At 49.0% G+C, this 18,101-nt stretch overlaps 4 protein-coding genes across 9 annotated transcripts; 2 read left to right on the top strand and 2 right to left on the bottom strand.

The window, feature by feature from the left end:
* The first annotated feature begins 161 nt into the window (after positions 1 to 161).
* Positions 162 to 9,813, top strand: LOC306665935 (lymphocyte antigen 6 complex locus protein G6f-like). 4 transcript variants are annotated; one of them, XM_079147593.1, is made up of 6 exons: positions 162 to 256; positions 716 to 1,045; positions 1,130 to 1,393; positions 2,275 to 2,430; positions 7,968 to 8,114; positions 9,541 to 9,813. In XM_079147593.1, exons 1-6 carry the CDS (start codon positions 199 to 201, stop codon positions 9,762 to 9,764), a joined length of 1,179 nt encoding a protein of 392 aa, XP_079003719.1. In that variant the 5' UTR covers positions 162 to 198; the 3' UTR covers positions 9,765 to 9,813. The 4 variants fall into 4 exon arrangements, with proteins under 4 accessions (XP_079003719.1, XP_079003717.1, XP_079003716.1 ...); XM_079147591.1 differs by lacking the exons at positions 7,968 to 8,114; positions 9,541 to 9,813 and adding exons at positions 2,587 to 2,653; positions 2,807 to 2,992; XM_079147590.1 differs by lacking the exons at positions 7,968 to 8,114; positions 9,541 to 9,813 and adding exons at positions 2,515 to 2,653; positions 2,807 to 2,992.
* On the bottom strand, positions 4,566 to 5,914 carry LOC306665936 (lymphocyte antigen 6G6e-like). Its single transcript, XM_079147594.1, has 3 exons — positions 5,750 to 5,914; positions 4,926 to 5,051; positions 4,566 to 4,824 (listed from the first exon to the last, which is right to left on the bottom strand). The coding sequence occupies exons 1-3, from the start codon at positions 5,865 to 5,867 to the stop codon at positions 4,601 to 4,603; spliced, it is 468 nt and encodes a 155-aa protein (XP_079003720.1). The 5' UTR covers positions 5,868 to 5,914; the 3' UTR covers positions 4,566 to 4,600.
* Positions 9,814 to 10,755: 942 nt separating the features above from the next.
* Positions 10,756 to 13,681, bottom strand: LY6G6C (lymphocyte antigen 6 family member G6C). The gene is made up of 3 exons (XM_079148586.1): positions 13,520 to 13,681; positions 12,100 to 12,210; positions 10,756 to 11,446 (listed from the first exon to the last, which is right to left on the bottom strand). Exons 1-3 carry the CDS (start codon positions 13,569 to 13,571, stop codon positions 11,232 to 11,234), a joined length of 378 nt encoding a protein of 125 aa, XP_079004712.1. The 5' UTR covers positions 13,572 to 13,681; the 3' UTR covers positions 10,756 to 11,231.
* Positions 13,682 to 14,887: 1,206 nt separating this feature from the next.
* MPIG6B (megakaryocyte and platelet inhibitory receptor G6b) lies at positions 14,888 to 17,791 on the top strand. 3 transcript variants are annotated; one of them, XM_079148582.1, is made up of 6 exons: positions 14,888 to 14,982; positions 15,173 to 15,520; positions 15,664 to 15,754; positions 16,094 to 16,134; positions 16,272 to 16,351; positions 16,479 to 17,791. In XM_079148582.1, the coding sequence occupies exons 1-6, from the start codon at positions 14,922 to 14,924 to the stop codon at positions 16,581 to 16,583; spliced, it is 726 nt and encodes a 241-aa protein (XP_079004708.1). In that variant the 5' UTR covers positions 14,888 to 14,921; the 3' UTR covers positions 16,584 to 17,791. The 3 variants fall into 3 exon arrangements, with proteins under 3 accessions (XP_079004708.1, XP_079004709.1, XP_079004710.1); XM_079148583.1 differs by having other exon boundaries at positions 16,253 to 16,351; XM_079148584.1 differs by lacking the exon at positions 15,664 to 15,754 and having other exon boundaries at positions 16,253 to 16,351.
* Positions 17,792 to 18,101: the final 310 nt, after the last annotated feature.

Raw genomic sequence — 18,101 nt, 5'->3', positions numbered from 1 at the left:
TCTCCTCCACCCCCAAAACAGAAAGGTAGTGGTCATTTTCTCCAGTAGACATGCAACTGGGTTTTATCTCCGCAGCATTCTCATCCCCTCCAGAGGCCCATGTCACTCCAGCCCAGAGAGTATGGGCCTTTATCTGGCTTCTATTTCCTCCCTCGTAACACGAGGTCTTACAGCGAAAGAACTTGGCAGTCTCTCCTCATGGCAGTCTTATTTCTCCTCCTTCTTTTCCTATGTGGGTTCCCCAAGACTGCTACAGGTAAGAGGCAAGAGGTGGGAGATTCTTCAGTTCTTTGCAAGATTGGGGAGGGATTACTGATCTTTCTTCTAGAGGTCTGGAGAAGGCTGACCTACCCATTTGACCTCTCCCTGCATCTACCAATGGGGAAGACCCAGAAGCAACGAGGGTCCAGGTTATGTACAGTTTCCTTTAGAAAATAAAAGCAGATGAGTAAATGTTTGAAGAGATGGGCATTTGCCAACTATTCCAGTCTTTTCTCTCTTGTCTTCAGACTCTTTAACTGGCTTGGGGAAGGGGAAGGAAAGTTTGTATACTCTTCTCTCCACTCTCTTTCTTTGTAGCTGTCACTTGAGAAATGTGCTCACCAGATGACCCAGTGCTGGGAGACACCATAGAGGGAAGAAGTCAGGGGTTGGAGGGCAAGTGGGGCATTGATACAACGGAAGTCTCTGGCCTCATACAATTGTCTCCTTACAGACAACATCCAGGCTATCTATGTGGCCTTGGGGGAGGCAATGGAGCTGCCATGTCCCTTACCAACCACCCTACGTGGAGATGAGCTCCTATCTTGGTTCCACAGCCCTGCAGCAGGCTCCTCTACCACCCTGGTGGCCCAGGTCCAAGTTACCAGGTCAATCCTGAACCTCGGGAAACCTGGAAAGGAATCCAGGCTCAAACTCCTTGGAAACTATTCCTTGTGGTTGGAGGGGTCCAATGATGGAGATGCTGGGCGGTACTGGTGCACTGTGCTGGGTCAGTACCACAGGTACCAGAACTGGAGGGTGTATGATGTCTCTGTTCTCAAAGGTGAGCAGGGGACATGAAGACTGGGGGATGCAGGGACTGGGGAAGCCCAGACAAAGAACTGAAGGGTCCTTCTCTCCCCAACAGGATCCCAGTTATCTGCAAAGTCTACAGATGGATCCTCCTGCTCTGTTCTACTGTGCTCTGTGGTCCCTGCCAAACGTCTGGACTCTGTGACCTGGCTGGAGGGGAAGGGTCCTGTGAGAGGACATGTTCAGTCCTTCTGGAGTGATGGGGCTGCCCTACTCTTGTTGTGTCCTGGGGAAGGGTTTCCTGAGCCTAGGGGCCGTAGACCAAGAATCATCCACTGCCTTGTACCTCAGAACAAAGGAGTCAGCTTTAGCCTGACAGGTAAACTGAGGGAGGAAATGTGACAGAGTGAGGGAACATCCCTCTCCTGCTGATAGGAAAGGAGGTGAGATAGGAGACAACTAAGGGCAGATTGAGGTGACTTATGGTGGAGCAGATCACTCATTGCTGTAGGAGAAGGCCTTTTTTATCATTGACTGAGTCCATAACAGAGAAGGGAATTGGTTAAACCAGATTTCTGGTGGAATAGAACAGTAAGCAAAGATGTATATTTTGGTGAAATATACCCTTATTTAGAAATAGGGTAATCTATGATTTTGTGGAATATCCCGTAGCAGAGAAGGAGAAAATAAGGATTATTGTTGGGTCCGTTGCTTTTGAAGAAAGAATATATGCACTAGTGTTATAATGATAAGGAAGAGAAAAGGTAAAAAAGGCCACTATAGAGAAAATGAATGCATTGGATGTAGAATAACTCATTTATAAGGCAGGGGGAGGAGATGGGCCTTCTTGCCCTCTGTATCCTTACCACCTAATATGGTGCCTGGCAAGAAATGAGACTCAGCAAGTCTTAGAGAATGAATGAATGCAAGAACAAATAAATGGAGGACACTTTATTTTTTCTTGAAAAGTTGAATTACTATGAGGGCAGTTTTGGCTGGTGGTCTGCTCTGGAGTTAGCTATACATATATAAACAGGGAAACACTGTCATTCTCTACTGACGTTTTCTACTACCCTTGGGGTCAGAGGGAGAGGCCCAAAAAGGAGCAAAATGGGGTGGTGGATACTGGGGGAAGGGAAGTTCATGAAGTCTTCTGTTGAAAGATCCTACCAGATTTGGGGAAGTTTACCTTTGGGGTATAGGGGCAGCCCCCCACTCACTGCCTTACTCCTTATTCCTCTTGTCTTGCCCTGACTGTAGCCTCCATGGATGCTTCTCCCAACCTCAGTGCCCCTTCCATGGTCTGGGATATGACTTGGATCCTGGTGCTGTCACTCACAGTGGGCCAGGGATTCACCATCCTGGCTCTCAGCATCATGCTGTGGAGGCGGAGAGTCCAGGGGGTTCAGGGCAGAGGTGAGTCCCCCTCTCACAGAGGGGAGAAGAGGGCATGTGTGAGGCAAAGGCTCATATCTTGCCTCTGAAACTTGTACTCTCTAGGGGAGGGAGTAGTAAAGAACACAACTGAATTATCTGGAGACTTCTATACACGTTCTGGCTACTTCTCCCCAGATACCTCCATTCCTCAATTTAAACCTGAAATCCAGGTCTATGAGAACATCCACTTGGCCTGTCTCAGGTGAGGAACAAACAGGACAGAGGAGTAAATCGCAAAAGGCCTGGGGATGGAAGAGAAAATACTGGGGTTGGATTTGGGATGGGACTCTGGTTCCTGAGGAAGTAAAGAATAGAGCTGTATTTTATCTGACATTCTGCTTTACAAATTCCACAGCCCACCTGCCCACAAGACCGGGTGATCTTGGTGATGTCTGCTGCTGGGAAATGTGACCTTCTCTCTCTTCCTGGTCATCTGGCACTTGAAGAATTCCCTGAAAACCTCGGTGGGGTTGGGGACATAGAGAGTGACTTTACTGTCCATCTGGTCTCCAGCAGCCCCCAGGCTGTATGGGGGATGGGGGTGGGGGAACTGAAGAAAGGTGTAGCATTGTTCCATGATGTCACCTACAAAAAGGTGTGGTTTCATGTCTTGAATCGGCCAGAGGAGGGGTGGCTCTGATCATGCAATACTACGGAATTGATGGGAGCCCAGGGTAGCTGTTGAGAGTGAGAAGGGGTGGGATGGGCAGGGAGGAGATGAAGGAATCCAGACTTGAGCAGTGGTGGGGTACCAGTCATAGGGGAACCTAAGGAAGAATGGGGAAAACTGAGGGAGAGAGACAGGAAGAGACTCAAGTCACAATAAAAGGAAAGAGAGAGAGAGAGAGAGAGAGAAATAGAAGTTCGAAGTGGGAGAACTAAGGGACAGAAAAGGAAAGAAGACTCAGCATGCTTCCAAAATAAGCCAGACCTCCCCACCCGCTAAGTCTCATTCTCACGAAGAAGCTAGGGAACAAGCATCTTTAATCAGCTCACAGACTTCCTCAGATGGAAGAGAGGGAACCAACTCAGAATGGGGATGCCTACACTCCACCTCCAGCCAGACTCCCTCCTTATCCTTGGCACACACACTTCCCTGTGGGGCTCCACTGTGGCATCCAGAGCTGAATAGTTATCACTCCTGACTACTGGGAGCACTACCTCCCTGTGCCCAAGGCAAAGGGAGTGTTCACAAGGACTGGCAGGTGGGATTCCCCAGTGGGGTTGGTTATGCTGGGCTATCTATGAACTACAGACAAGTTTGGGCTGTTCAAGTGGGGAAAGGCATCCATGCTCCCAACTTGGCCAATCCCAAGTCTCAGGCAGAGATGAGCTGGACTCCAGGCTACACCCTCATAAGTAACCCTATCAGTTTCCCTTTTGGGTCTTGGCTCAAGTCTGGGCTTCCCTGGAGAAAACCTTCCTCTGAAGTCTTGCCTAAAACATTCATGCTACAGCGGCTTAAGCTAAGATACTGGCAGGAAGGAGAATGAGATGACAGATGGAAAATGAGGGGAATATTGTTCGAGTTCCAGCACTCCAGCCCAACCTGCCAAGCAGCTATAGTTCATTCTTAGAGAGCACACCCTTGCATTCACACACACACACACACACACACACACACACACACACACACACACACACTCTGCACACATTGAACCGTTGCTAGGTTCCCAGATAGCTTTTTTTATTAAACATACTCTATAGTTCCCCAAGGCCCCTCTGTCCTGAGTTCCCAACTTACCATGTTATATCTTTTCCAGAAACACTTTCTTCATCACCATTCCTCATGCCCTTTCAATTCCCTTGCCTGGACCATAGCTCTATCAAAATGGCTCCTTGCCTGGTGCCTTTCCAGGCACCTGGGGCTGAGAGAAGACATCAGCACCAGGCATTTAGAAAAGACAAAAGACACAGAGCAGATGTTTCTCATGAGGCTGGGCTCTGGGTGGGTGCCTACAAGGGCAAGGGCAGTGCCCATCGAAAACAAGTCTTGGGAGGGGTCTGTAGAGGTATTGGGCCTAGAAGTCTAAGGATTCTGTACAAAATCAGGATCTTGGGCATGTCTCAAAAGTGTCCATGCAGGTGTTTCCAATACCATGGTGATGGTGAAATAGTCTTGGGTCGAGAGCTGTGAATCCACACAAAGCTAATGGAGGAGTTGGCCTCCCCAGGTGAAACTGGCCACCAGGAGAAGCAGGGTGGTGAGAAGGAGACTGGGAAGCCACTGTGCTGTGACGGCTGAGTTGCACAGGTCCTGCTCGCAGCAGTGGTGCTGCAGAACATAGGCACGTGACCAGTAGATGGCATGACCTGGCAGAGGGCACTGGGCCCTTGGGAGGCAGCCTTTCCGCTCGATGATCTCATTCTGGTCTGTGGGATGAAGGAGGAATGCTGAGGAGGGGGAAGCAGGAAAGGCAGGAAGGAGGCAGGTAGGGAGCACCTGGACAAGGGCCAACGGACCAGACTCCTACCTGAGGTGCCAACAGTGATGCCACAAGCGTCATCATCCTGACACTCCGTGGGAACAGGGTAGCAGGGCTTGGCAAAGCTGCAGGTGTAACAGTGAAGCCGTCCCCGGGCAGGGGAAGTGGTGAGACCTGTTGGGTCAGCAGAGATGAGGGCAAGAAGGTTAAGAGGCAGAACTCAAAAGGAGCTGGCAGAGGGACACAGAGAGAGAAGTGGCACACAGAGTGGGAGAGAGAAACCATAAAATGGAGGCAGACAGAAGTAGAAAAATAGAACAGGGAGGAGAGATATCAAATGAAAAGAAACAGAGACAGAGGGAGGCAAGAGGAATTGAGAGGGAGGTGTAGACATGAACAGAAGCCAAGAGAATCAGAGACAAGCATAGAGAATCTCTCTCTCTCTCTCTCTCTCTCTCTCTCACACACACACACACACACACACACACACACACACACACACACACGGCACACAGATTAATGAGGTGGAGGGGAGAAGTGAAAAAAGCTAAGTAAATGGCATCAGAGCAGAAAAGAAAATGGAAATTGACATTGACGGAGGGGTCCAGCACAAACGCAAGAGATGAGATAAGGGATAAGAGAAAGGTAAGTCAAAGATGCACCAGAGAAGAGATAGTGATTCTTAAACACCTCTGAAAGGCAATTTCTTCTTTTCCACATTGTCAACTGGCCTGAAGCCATCCCAGTTGTTGGTCTTCCCAAAGTCATTCCTGCTGTCTTCTTGGCTTCTCCCCGCCCCCTCTCCCTTCCAGTCCTGAGTCTACAGCCCCTCTGGCCCCCTGGCCACTGAGGATTCCCCAGTCCGCCCTTACCCAGTGCCCCACAGAGGAACAGGGCGCAGAGGAAGATGCTGGAGTTGCCCATGGCAGGACCCAGTCTCAGGAATCTAGGAGAATGTAATCTGTACCCAGAGATGGAACATCTGAGCATGACAGAGAGGGACCAATAACCAACACACCTAGGGGGAGAACCTGGGATGGAATATGACAGATTTCACTAGCATGACTCAGCAGGGTCCCCAGCCCTCTGCTCCTGAGCCCCTGTCTCTCACCCCCTCCCTGCCTTTGCCTTGAGGGTCTTCTCTTGTTCTCTCAGTGTTTATAACTCAGCTCCGTCTGCTGTTCCTGGTTATGTCTGTCGCCTTCCCTTCTGCTCCCTTCCCTTGCTCCCATCCAAGCTGTTCTCTGTTCTCTTATTCTTTGTTTTCTCTGTCCCCTCAGTGCATGTGTGCTTCTCAAGGTCACACTCCTAAACAGTCCTGGCCTAGATCCTTAGAGTGTGGTGTTTGAGTGTAGAATCAACAACACCCATTCACCCACCTACACAGCCCAGCTGTGGAGGGGACCCACCCACACAGCCCAGCTGTGGAGGGGCCAGCCCCACCCAGCTTCACATTCCTTTGATCCCCCCAAGCCTAACTTTCCCACCCCACAATTATCCCTCCCAGCTTTACTACCTTGGAGGAAAAAATTAATCATGGGTGGGGCTGGATGGATGTGCTTCCACTGGGAAAGAATGAGAGAGACTAGGAACAAAGGCATGGATAGAATTTAGGGATGGGGGAGTGGGGCAGAGTCTGGGAGACTGGGATTCAAGAGACTGGAGACAGGACCGTGGGTGTAGTTCAATGGCAGTGCTTTTTCTAGCACGGGTGAGGCCCTGAGTTTGATCCTCAGGACCACAAAAAAGACTAAGGAGTAGTAAGAAGTTAAGAAAGACTCGGAAGAGTAACAGGTAGGGGAGACACAGCGATTCACTGAGCAGTAGTATTTAAAAACCTTGATCTTGGGATCTCTCTCTCTTTTTTCTGGTACTGAGGATTGAGCCCAGAGGTGCTTTACCTCTGAGCTACATCCCCAGCCCTTTTAACTTTTTTTAAAAAAATTTTAATTGTAGATGGACACTGCCTTTATTTTGTTTATTTAGTTTTATGTGGTGCTAAGACTCAAACCCAGTGCTTCACATGTGCTAGGCAAGCACTCTACCACTGAGCCATAGGCCCAGCCCCTACTTTTTACTTTTTATTTTAGTCAGGGTCTTGCTAAGTTGTTTGGGCTTCCCTAAGTTGCTTCAAACTTGCAATTCTCCTGAGTTACTGGAATTACAGGCATGCATCACTGCACTCAGCTCTTTACATTCTTAAAAATACCCAAAGCCCCCAAAGAGTTTCTTTTCACGTGGGTTTTATCAGTATGTATTGTATTAGAAATTAAAAAAACCAAAATTATCACAAGCAAGTTAACATGCATGGCTGTCCTAGGAATAAATAGCTATTAATAAATGAAAAAAAGAAAGAAATTAAAATAAGCCATTTTAAATAGATATTGATTTGTTTCACAAATAAGAACAATAAATCTATTACATGTTAACAAAACGCAGTTTTATGAAAAACAAATACGAGTTCTCGATTTCACAGTGAGAAGAGTAGCATTGCTTTACATTTTTGTGAATCTATTTCATAAGATAAGATGTGGAGGTTTTCATATCCACTTCTTTCATATTCAATCTGTAGGGATATGTTGTTTTGGTTGAAGTATATGAAGAAAATCCAACCTCACACATATGGAATTGGAAAAGGAAGAGCCTTGGAGACCCTTTGAAAGAGTCTTAGAGACCCCAGGAGTTCTTCAGCAACAGTTTTAGAACTACTGCTGAAGATGGAGGAGTCTGGGGCTCCAGAGGATGTTGATAGCATTCACAGGCCCCTCCCTGTCTCCACTGGGGCCTGGCGCCTGCTGGGGGAGACTCTTTCCTCCCTTTTTATAGCCCTATAAAGTCCAAAACAAGGGGGATATAAGGCTGGCAGAGCAGGGCCAGGGAGGGGGGTGGGCGGGAGGGAGAGGCGCTGCTGACACAGGTAGACATGATGAAGCCCCAATTTGTCGGAATCCTGCTCTGCACACTGCTGGGGGCTACCTTGGGTAAGGAGAAGGCCAACTCACCTCTTATATGGCCTGTCCTTACCCTCTGCCAACAACTCCCCAGAGGGCCCCAGGTCCAGTGCCTCTTTTCTCCTGCCTTTTCTGCCAGGAAACCGCATGCGGTGCTACAACTGTGGTGGAGGCCCCAGCAACTCCTGCAAAGGGACTGTGACCATCTGTGGCGAGGGTGAACGTTGTGGCTTCCTGGAACGCAAACCCCAACCAGGCCTGGGACAGATCAAACTGTCTGAGAACCGTGAGTCCTCAGTTTCTCCCTCCTCCCTCAGCTCTTCCCTGCCTTCAGGCCCCACTTTATTCCTCTAGTTTTCATAACCTTCCAGGTTCGGTCTGGCTCTGGGCAGATGGTGCCACTGTTGGAGAAGAGCAGTCTGTACCCCTTCTGGCTGCTGGCACTGAACACCTGAGCATCCCACAGTTCTTGGGCTCTCACCTCCCTCCTCTTTATTCTCCAGAAAGAATCATAGGTGCATTCACTCAGAAATCTATCCCTTAAGACTGAGACCAACTTTCAAGCACTGGCTAAAGACTAGGGAGGTATATTATGTGTGTATGTTTTAATATTTTTATTTTGAAATAATTTGGATTGACAGGTTGCAAAAATAGTACAGGAAGTTCTTGTATGTCCTTCCCCCAACTTTCGTTTATGCTAACATTTCACATAAATGTAGTACAATTATCAAAAATCAGAAAATCACATTGGTACAATATGACTGAAGGCTTTATTTGATTTAGCTAGTTGTTCCACTTGTGTCCTTTTTATGGTCCTGGACACAAATCAGGGTCCCACATTGCATTTTGTTGTCATGTCTTCTTAGCTTTCTCCAATCTGTGCAGATGCTCAGTCTTTCCTTGTGTTTTATGACTTTTATATATACATAAAGTGTATATAAACATATACATTTTTTTTTTTTGGTACCAGGGATTGAATTCAGGGACACTCAACTACTGAGCCACATCCCCAGCCCTATTTTGTATTTTATTTAGAGATAGGGTCACTGAGTTGCTTAGCACCTTGCTTTTGCTAAGGCTGGCTTTGTACTCATGATCCTCCTGCCTCAGCCTCCCAAGCAGCTGAGATTACAGGCATGTGCCACCACGCCTGGTGACTTTCATATTTTTGAAGAGCCCTGATAGATTACTTTTTTTATGATAGGTTGTTTTGTAGACTGCTCTTGATTTGATTTGTCTATTTCCTTTTTTTTTTTTTTTTTTTTTTTGGTGGTACTGGGCAATTGAACTCAAGATGCTCTACTACTGAGCTATATTCCCAGTGCCTTTTATTTTTTATTTTGAAATAGGATCTCACTAAATTCCCCAGATTGACCTTGAACTTGTGATCCTCCTGCCTCAGCCTCTCAAGTTGCTGGGATTGCAGGCAAGCACCACCACAACTGTTTTAACTGCTGTTTTCTTTCATGTGATGAGATTGAGGTCATGTGTTTTAGGCAGGAATACCACAGAAGTGATGTTGTGCCCTTATCAGCACATGATGGCAGCAGTTAACAATGTTAATGTGTTAACTTTGATCGCTGGGTTTCTGGGAGGTGATTTTTGAGGGGGCAGAGAATCTCCTTGGGTTCCTTGAAATCACATCTGCTCTGTCCCAGAAGGCAAGTCCTGAAGCCAAGAGTCCAACACCCCAGTCTCATTCTTTTTCTTAGCCTCAGAGATCCTGAGTCATCACCATCCAGCCTGTGTGGCCACCCATCGTTGCAACCAAGTGGAAACAGAGTTGGTGGGAGATGTGACTTATACAACTCACAGGAACTGCTGCTTTGGAGACCTATGCAACAGCGCCGTGGCAAGCACTGTGGCCCCAGCATGCATCTTGGTTACAGCAGCCATCACCCTGGTCTGGCTCTTGCCAGGACTATGGAGCGGGTAGTGGGAGTAGGGGTAGTCAAGGGAGCAAGGGAACGAGGGAGTTCTGAACATTTAAGGTGAGAAAATAAGCACTCCTCTGTGAGCTATTAAAATCTATCAACCATTCTAGAGCTGACTGGAAAATTCCATCTACCTTTTGTTGATGGGAAACCTGAAGTGGCAGTAAGAAGGCATCCATCTTCTAGTTTGAGGGTTTCCAGTCGGTCAGTGAACTTAGTTACAGTGGTTGTTTCACTCATACCCTTTTTCTAGTCCTGGACCCAAACATTGTACTCCTTAACCAACAAAATCCCCAAGAATGATGCAGAATCTGCCCTCAGTGACTACTGGATCTTGTTGCTAGGGAAGATCTTCCTTAGTAATGAGAATCACTGAGGAGAGCAGGGTCTGGGCTGAGTGGGGGTCACCAGGATTCCATGAGCTTGGCTGTCTGGATTTGTTCCCCTTTCCCCCATTTGTAACTTGGCTCCCAACAAGACTATTTGTTTTGTTTTGTTTTTTGCAGTACTGGGATTGAACCCAGGTTTTCACATGATAGGTAAGCATCGATAGGACTATTTTGAATTGAGAAAGGAAATGTAATTCTTGCAATAGGAGAGTTGCTTGGATACTCTGGTTGGTAACTGGGCCAGGTAAGGCCTCAGATCCTGAGAGACAGGAAAGAGAATCTGAGGCCCCATCCCCATATACCCCTCCTACCTCTGTGGGGAGAACTAAAGCCAGGCTATGCCTCCTTCTTGGCAGAATATTACGGGTGTGGCCTAAATTTAGGATAAGTGTTGTTTCTCCAAACACTGGGACCTATGTGCCACCTGCAGACACTGAAAGGGAGGATGGAGGCCTGAAAAACCTGTTCCTTCATTGACTTGAGCCCAGCCAACTGGGGAAACTCCCTGAAAGATTCTTGGGTAAGGGGAAGGCGGGGTGAAGGTGGAGGTACTGAGAGTGTTATTTCTGGGGGTGGGGGCGTTGACATTTAGGTCTTCTGAAAATGAATGCACAATTTATTAGACACAGACATTTATTACTCAAAATGAAAAAGGTGAGTAAAGGGTTTGGCGAATCAGTCCCATAAAGAGAGGTCATCAGGTCCTTCCTGGGGCTTTCATTGGATACAGGACAGAAGCCCCAAGCCAGACTCAGATCCCAATCCCTCCTCAAGGAGGGCACATCAGAGTGCAGGAGACAAAGTGGAAGCCCTTCATGAGCCAGTGGAAGATCTAGAGTGGTCTAAAGGGAAAAGGGAATGGATTCAGAAAAACAGAGCAGAGGTGCAGGGTGGGAAAAATGTATAGGGAGACCACTCTGGGCACTGTCTCATTAAAGCAATGAGAAGGGACTGGGGAAATGCTCTTCAGATGAAGGGGAGCCAGGGAGAGATCATTCTGAGAAACCAGGGGATGTAGAGCCATAAGGAGAAAGGCTCTGGCTAAGGCAGATGGGAGGAAGGACAGCCACAGCGTGAGACTCAGTGCAGCAGCCAGAGTCCAAGGCCAGCCAAGGAAGTGAGGAAAACCAGGGTCAGGGTGGGAGTGGGCCGGGGGGCTGGGCTATTGCAGTTGTCCTTGCTGCAGCATGTGGTGTTGTAGTTCAGGCCCAGCTTGTGGTTGGTTTGGTTGAAGGCCTCCCGACAGGGCTCTTCTGGTGTGCCACAGCGCAGGTTGGAGAAAACCCACATCTTCCCTAGAGGCAGGAGTGGGCAGGGAGGTCAGCTAGGACTGGCATCTGGCATAACCATGCCCACTCCCCAGCACATACACCCACTCAGGCTTCTTTCCTTCCCAAATTTGCCCAGCCCTGCCTTTTATCTCTTCTCAGTCTAATCTTCCTCTTGTACGTCCCAATCCTGGTTCCAGCACCTGCTGGCCATGAGGTCTTTGTGACTGTTTCTGTCTCTTTTTAAGGGTATTTAGTCAATTCCTGTGACATCATAGGATTGTCATGGACATTCATTGAAACAGAGCACGTAAAGACAGAGTATGGGTATGGTGGCACATGCCTATAATTCCAAGTAACTGGGCTGAGGCAGGAAGATTGCAAGTTCAAGGCTAGCCTCAGAAACTTAGCAAGACCCTTTCTCAAAACAAAACAAAACAAAACAAAAGTCAGTGGTGGGGAACACTGGATGTATCTCAGTGGTAAAGTACTCAGACCACCCAGTACCATACACACACACACACACAAGACAGATTGGTGCCTGGTATATAACCATTTGGGCCAAATGTCATCATTGCTATAATTCCCTGTTCCACCTTAGCCTTAGCCCTGGTCGGGCCTCAGTTTCAGACATAGAGTGTCCCACTGACCCCCTCCTCCACTAAAGAGGCAGATGTTACCGAGGTACACGTTTGTTGTTAGGCACTGGTGTCCTGGCTCCAGGCGGCAGGACTGCCGGTCCACACAGCCCAGCACAGGGACTTTGTAGCAGGAGTGACAGCGAATATCAGCTGGGAAGAAAAAAGTCAGGCTGAGGGATGGGGTGTCTGAGTCACCTGGGGGTAAGATGAACTGGGGGTGGGGGTGAAGAAGAGCCCATCAAATAGGTGCTCTGACCTGTTTGGTCCATAGGGACAGAGCAGGTGAGTGATGCGGTGAAAGTGGGAAGTGGGTGACAGGTGAGGGTGGAGTTGTTCTTTGTGGAAGGCCCACACCCTAAAAATCTTCCTCCACCCCATCCTGTTTGGGATGAGTCAAGAGGAGCACAACTACCAACAAAAACATGGGGCTGGGAATAGCTGGGATGAGAGGAAACTGTGGGGAAGGAATGGGAAAGGGTGGGAAAGAGGAAATATGAAAAATAAAAACGATGGAGTTATGATGCCTTCAGAAGTGACTTGAAACTTGAGGCTGCAAGAAAGCCACCTGTGGCCAGCTTTAGCAATTTACTCTTCACCTTGTGGGGCAGCCAAGAGCGTGGGTAGAGGAACCAGTCCTGAGTGGAGTCCTCTTTACTACAGCTCTCTGGCACAAGGAATAATACCTGAGAGACAGATCATCAGAATCCATCTTAGTAATTTACCAAAAGGGAGAGGGTGGGTGCAGAAGATGGCACCCCCAGGGTTCCTGCTTCAGCTAATGCAAGATTTGGCAAAAGAGAGGCCAGTCTGAGGACAGAGGGCCTGAAATGAAACCCACCTCACCTTAGGGGTGAGTGGCCCTGGCATTCCCTCCCTAGGAGCCTTGGGGAAACTCCCTGGTTCACCGGGAGGCTATAAGAAGTCAATGAAACCATCCAGAAAGGCTGTATCCCTGATAGGGGTGAAAGTATGCAGCCCAGGGAAGAACAGGGATAAGCTAGGAAGGGCCACACCTGAGTACCTAAGTCCAAAGTAGAGTAGATGGAAGAGGGTAAGGTTGGAAAGGAACCTGGGTCTGGATGCTTAAGTCTGAGAACATCCTGCTGGCTGCAGGAGGTGAGAGAAGGCATAGGAATGGGGCAAGTCAGGGAGCTGGATACCAGAGTTTCCAAGAAGGGGGCACTTCACAGTGAGGAAGAGACCTGGAGCCCTGGCAGGTGAGAAAAGTGGGTCTTTCTTGGGGATGAGGAGGAATATAATGATGGAGACCTGGGTCCTTGAGAAATGGGACAAGGAGCCTGTAACAGAGAGACCTGGTCCTGGAAGCACAGGAGAGCTGAGCCAGTTGGGGCTGAGGGTTCTTGGGCTCATGATTAGTAGGTAGTATAGGGCAGTAGGCAGGTTGAGGTCCTGACTGGTGAACCAGGTTCTTGGAGCTGGAGTGGGGGCAGGTACTTACCTGAGACCCAGCAGAACAGAGCAGACAGGGTGAGCAGAAGAAGGCCTTTCATGGTGAGGGTCCTAAGAATGGTAGTAGCCACAGCCGTTGTCAAGAGTAGATTTTCAGGGATCCTGCTCTGGGAGTTGAGCGGCCTTTTTGGAATTTATAATCCCAAGGCCCCTCCCTTCTCTGCCTCTGCTGGCACCTCCCTTCCTATTTACACTGTGCTGACCAGAGAGAAAGACTAAGGATGGGGAGAGGCTGAGCAGGCCTGGCTGGGGAATGGGGATGGGAGAGAGGGAAGTGGGAGGGTAAGTGCCATTAATGGCCAACTCCATTTTGGTTCTTGGTTTCTGGGTGCCCAGTTGAGAGCCCTGACTGTCTAGTCCTCTGAAGGAGCATCACCAAAGGCCTCTGTGATTTACAATGGCCATAGTGGCAGCTTCTGCTAGTTCCTAGGAAACAATGGGATGTAGCCTAAGCTGATTGCCAAATTCGGGTCCCTGGGCGGCATTGGTCAGGATGCAGGAAGAAATTAAAGATGGAAGGGATTGAATTAGTCTTGATTCAACCACCATTTGGTCTTTCCCACCCCTGCTTAACCACAGGATGAAGGGTTTGTGACATCATGGAGGGTTTCTGTGATGTCCCTGGAGTAGGGAAACTGGGGCTATCTATCCAGGAAGGCCATACCCACCTTCTAAAGAGTTATTGCTTCAGGCCCCCTCAAGGTTCATGGGACCTCACCCCTCCACTTGGGCGTGATGTGACCTTGGTGGCTTCAGTGCAGTGAAGGCCGCTGGAATACTAGGTGTGGGGCATTTGCATCTACTCCTAAAGGCCTCCCCAGTCAAAACTTGTGGACTTGGGTGGGGTACTGCAGGCCCAGAGGGACAGCGTGGGCATGGAAAGTTGAGGTAGAAGCTAAAGTAAGAACAGAAGTAGTAAAAATAATGGTGAACACTTAGTGTTCCTATGTCAGCCATTGCTTTAGTTGTTTTACAGGTATTACTTTAGTTCTCGCAAAGCTCTATGAAATAGGTGTGTTCATCTTCATTTTACAGATGAGCAAAAAAGTAGCACTTAAGCTACTTGCCTACATGGCACAATTGGTAGATGGCAAAGTCAACGAATGAATTCAGGACAGTGGAGCTCCAGAATTCGTCCCAGCTACTGCTCTGCTGGAGGAGTTAAGTAGGCAAGAATGTCATGTAAACAGCCCATTACAAATTTTAAGTGAGCACTGTGTTAGGGCTGTGAGTTTGCCTGTGAGGATTCCTAAAGGAATAGAGGAATTGGTGGCCCCGCCTGCGCTCTTATCAGAGTCCCCAGTCCCAAAGATACCCCAGTTCTTTCCCCACCACTTCCCTTCTTTCTTCCCGCTGATTCACCCGCTGCCTCTCCCCACCTCACCCCAGCCATGGTCCTGGTTCTGCAGCTACTGACTCTGCTGCTTTCGAGGGCCCACGGGGAGCCGGGGGGTAAGCAATCGCGGGGGAAGTTGTGATGGGTGAGGGAAGACTGATCAGGGCAAGAGGACACCTGAGGAGTTGGGAGTTTGTGGGAAAATCCAGAATGGTGACAGGGCAGAGTGAAAAAAAGAGAAGGGGTGGGGAGGGTGTCGTCTTGCCCCATGGACTTTTCCTAACCACCGGCCCCCGCCTCCCCTAGCAACTCTGGATGGACGCCCTGGAGACCGAGTGAATTTCTCCTGCGTGGGGGTCTCACACCCCATCCGCTGGGCTTGGGCGCCTAGTTTCCCAGCTTGCAAGGGCCTGTCCAAAGGACGTCGCCCAATCCTGTGGGCATCATCCAGTGGAATTCCCACTGTGCCTCCACTCCTGCCCTTCGCTGGCCGCCTACGTTCTTTGGACCCTGGTATCCGGCGGCTGGAGCTGCTCTTGAGTGCGGGGGACTCGGGCACATTTTTCTGCAGGGGACGCCACGAGGACGAGAGCCGTACGGTGCTTCACGTGCTGGGAGACAGGGCCGATTGCAGGACCCCGGGGCCTACCCACGGTAGGTTGAGGTCAACACGTACAATGGATTTAACTGGGACACACACCGGGGAGAGGGAGGAAGGCTTTGCTGAGCGAGAGAGCTAGCTCTCTGTGGTCGTACCCCTGACCTCTGCATCCCTCCCCGCCCCGCTGTTTCCCTAGGGTCGCTGTATCCCCAGGTCCTGGTCCCGTTGCTGGGCGCTGGGATGGTGCTAGGACTGGGAGCGTTGGGCGTGGTCTGGTGGTTGCGCAGGTGAGCACTAGGGGCGGGGCCTGGTTTAATAGGGCTTGACCAGCGACGGGAGGGGCGAAACGTGAATTTTCGCAAAGAAGAGCTAGATCGGGAGATCCAGGCATGTGTTGGAGAACGCGAGATCAACACTTGGGAACGAGGCTAGAAAAGTGACTAGAAAAATGAAGTTAGATGCGCAAAAGGATCAGAGCGTGGGCAGGACTTTTTGTGGGAGGAGCCTAAGTTGTTTTGCTGGTCAGAGCCAGCAAGTTGCAGGTTTGTCGTTGGCGCCGCCTGCGGCCGAGGAAAACCAGCGCGACAAGATTGGCGACTCTCAAAGACTCTTATACTCCTTTACAGGCGCTCGCCCCCGCAGCCTCTTCCACCACTCCCTACATTTGGTAAGACTAACTCCACCCCATTTTTCTTCTCCTACCGACACCTTCCGTACCCCTCAATTCCTGAGTCTGGTCCCTTGCTGGGAACAGACAAGTTGGTCACCTTCTCTCCATCCTTCAGCTCTGTCCCCCCCATATAGCTCCACTTGTGAAAACCGAGCCCCAGAGACCCACAGAGGAGGAGGAGCCCAAGATTTCAGCGGACCTGGACCAGGAGCCGGTAAGGACTTGGGGATGGGAAAGGTGTTGACCAGAATCCCCCAGGGAAGTGGACCAAGAGGTAGGTCTGAATTTCAAGGAAGTCAGACCGCTGAGACCATCCTGCTTTCCTCTCTTGCCTCATTCAGAGCCTGCTCTACGCCGATCTCGACCATATGGCCTTCAGGAGGTTCCGCCAACTGTCCGCAGTGGTCCCTGCTGATGCCTCCACTATCTATGCGGTTGTAGTTTGAAGGGAAGCCCTCACTCCAAACCTCCCTAGTTGGGAGCTTCCAGCCCCTCATAATTCTCACCCTCCTCTTGATCCCTCAACTAGAGGAAGTCACCATGGGATGGAAATGAGCGTGTCTGGGAGTCTGGATTCCTGGGTTCTGGGCTGTCTCTGCTGCCGATCTTCCTCCTTCAGTTACTTTCATATTTCCTATAACTTCCATGTCTCCTTCACCCCTGATGTCCTCTCTAAACCTGAATCAAACCGTCTCTCCATCTTAAGACATCAATGAACTTCCCAGTAATTGCCCTCTCTCTTCCCTTTAGAATCAAGCCTTTGAACCAGGGGCATACATCTGCCTTTTTCATTTTCTTCTTCATTCTATATCCACTGCTCATCTGCTGAAATTACTTATCTACTCTCCACAAGTTTGCCAGCAATGTCCTGATGTCCTAGATATCGTTTTTTTAGCACTCACTTGGCATGGCCTTTGATAGCTCCCTACTTTAAGCTATTTTACTTTACTGCTCTTACCTTCCTCTGGACTCTTCTTTGCTTCCTATCCCCATGGTATTCGCCACCATTCTAGATTTGTCCCTCTTCTGGAAAGCTCCTATCTGCAGGTAATTCTCAGCCTGCACCTCTAGAAAGACACTCAGAACTTTCTGTGTCCCAGATCTCAGATCTACGACATCCTGCCTGACTAGCCCCAGACATTTTGCACACAGTGTGTCAAGTACAATTTATTGTTTGCATTCTCTCTTGATCAACCAATTTGCCCAAGCCAGAAACTCAAACTCGAATCATATAGACCTCCTTTCTCATTTCCATACAATGAGCCATGAAGTCTCAGCTATCTTAAGGTCACTGTCAAATATGTACTCCTTTCCATGTCCAGTGCTGTCGCCAGAATATATTTTCCTCATTTCCTTCCTGGGTTATCCATAACTCATATTCCTGCTTTTGCCTTCCTCTCTGAAGTCAGAGATCCTCTGCAAGTACTAACTTGCTCCTGACACCCCTTATTTCCAAACTGTGGTATTTTTCTCCTTAAGCTTCAGCTCTGGGTCATGGACCTTGGCTTTTGATACAAGATGCTATAGCATTTTGTCCATTCTTCGGCTTATCTGTCATTCCACATGCACACGACATGCCAGCCTTAGAGAAAATCTCCCCAGCCCCCCCAAAATGCCTCTGTCCAGAGTAATTCCTTCTTCCTGGGTTACTCTTCTCTCCATTACCTGCCTTTGTCCTCAGGACTCAGTTCAAGTGTTGCCTTTTCTGAGAAGTTGCTCCTGAACCTCCTTGTCCTCTGCAGCATACACTTTGACACCCTACAAAGCCCCTTATTTTTCTCATAGAAACAGCCTCCTGTGAATTATTCCATTACAATCTATATTTCAATTTGTAAGAAATGTTCATGTACTCTAAGTTTCCTGACATCAGGACACTGACCCTTTTGATATCACTGCTAATCCTCAGTAAATGAGTGAATGAAAATGACTGACTCTGGAAATGTCATTTCTTCTTCTTTGTCAAG

Source organism: Sciurus vulgaris (assembly GCF_902686455.1).
Source record: "Sciurus vulgaris genome assembly, chromosome: 7".
NCBI lineage: Eukaryota > Metazoa > Chordata > Mammalia > Rodentia > Sciuridae > Sciurus > Sciurus vulgaris.
This window is presented reverse-complemented; position numbering and strand designations above follow the sequence as displayed.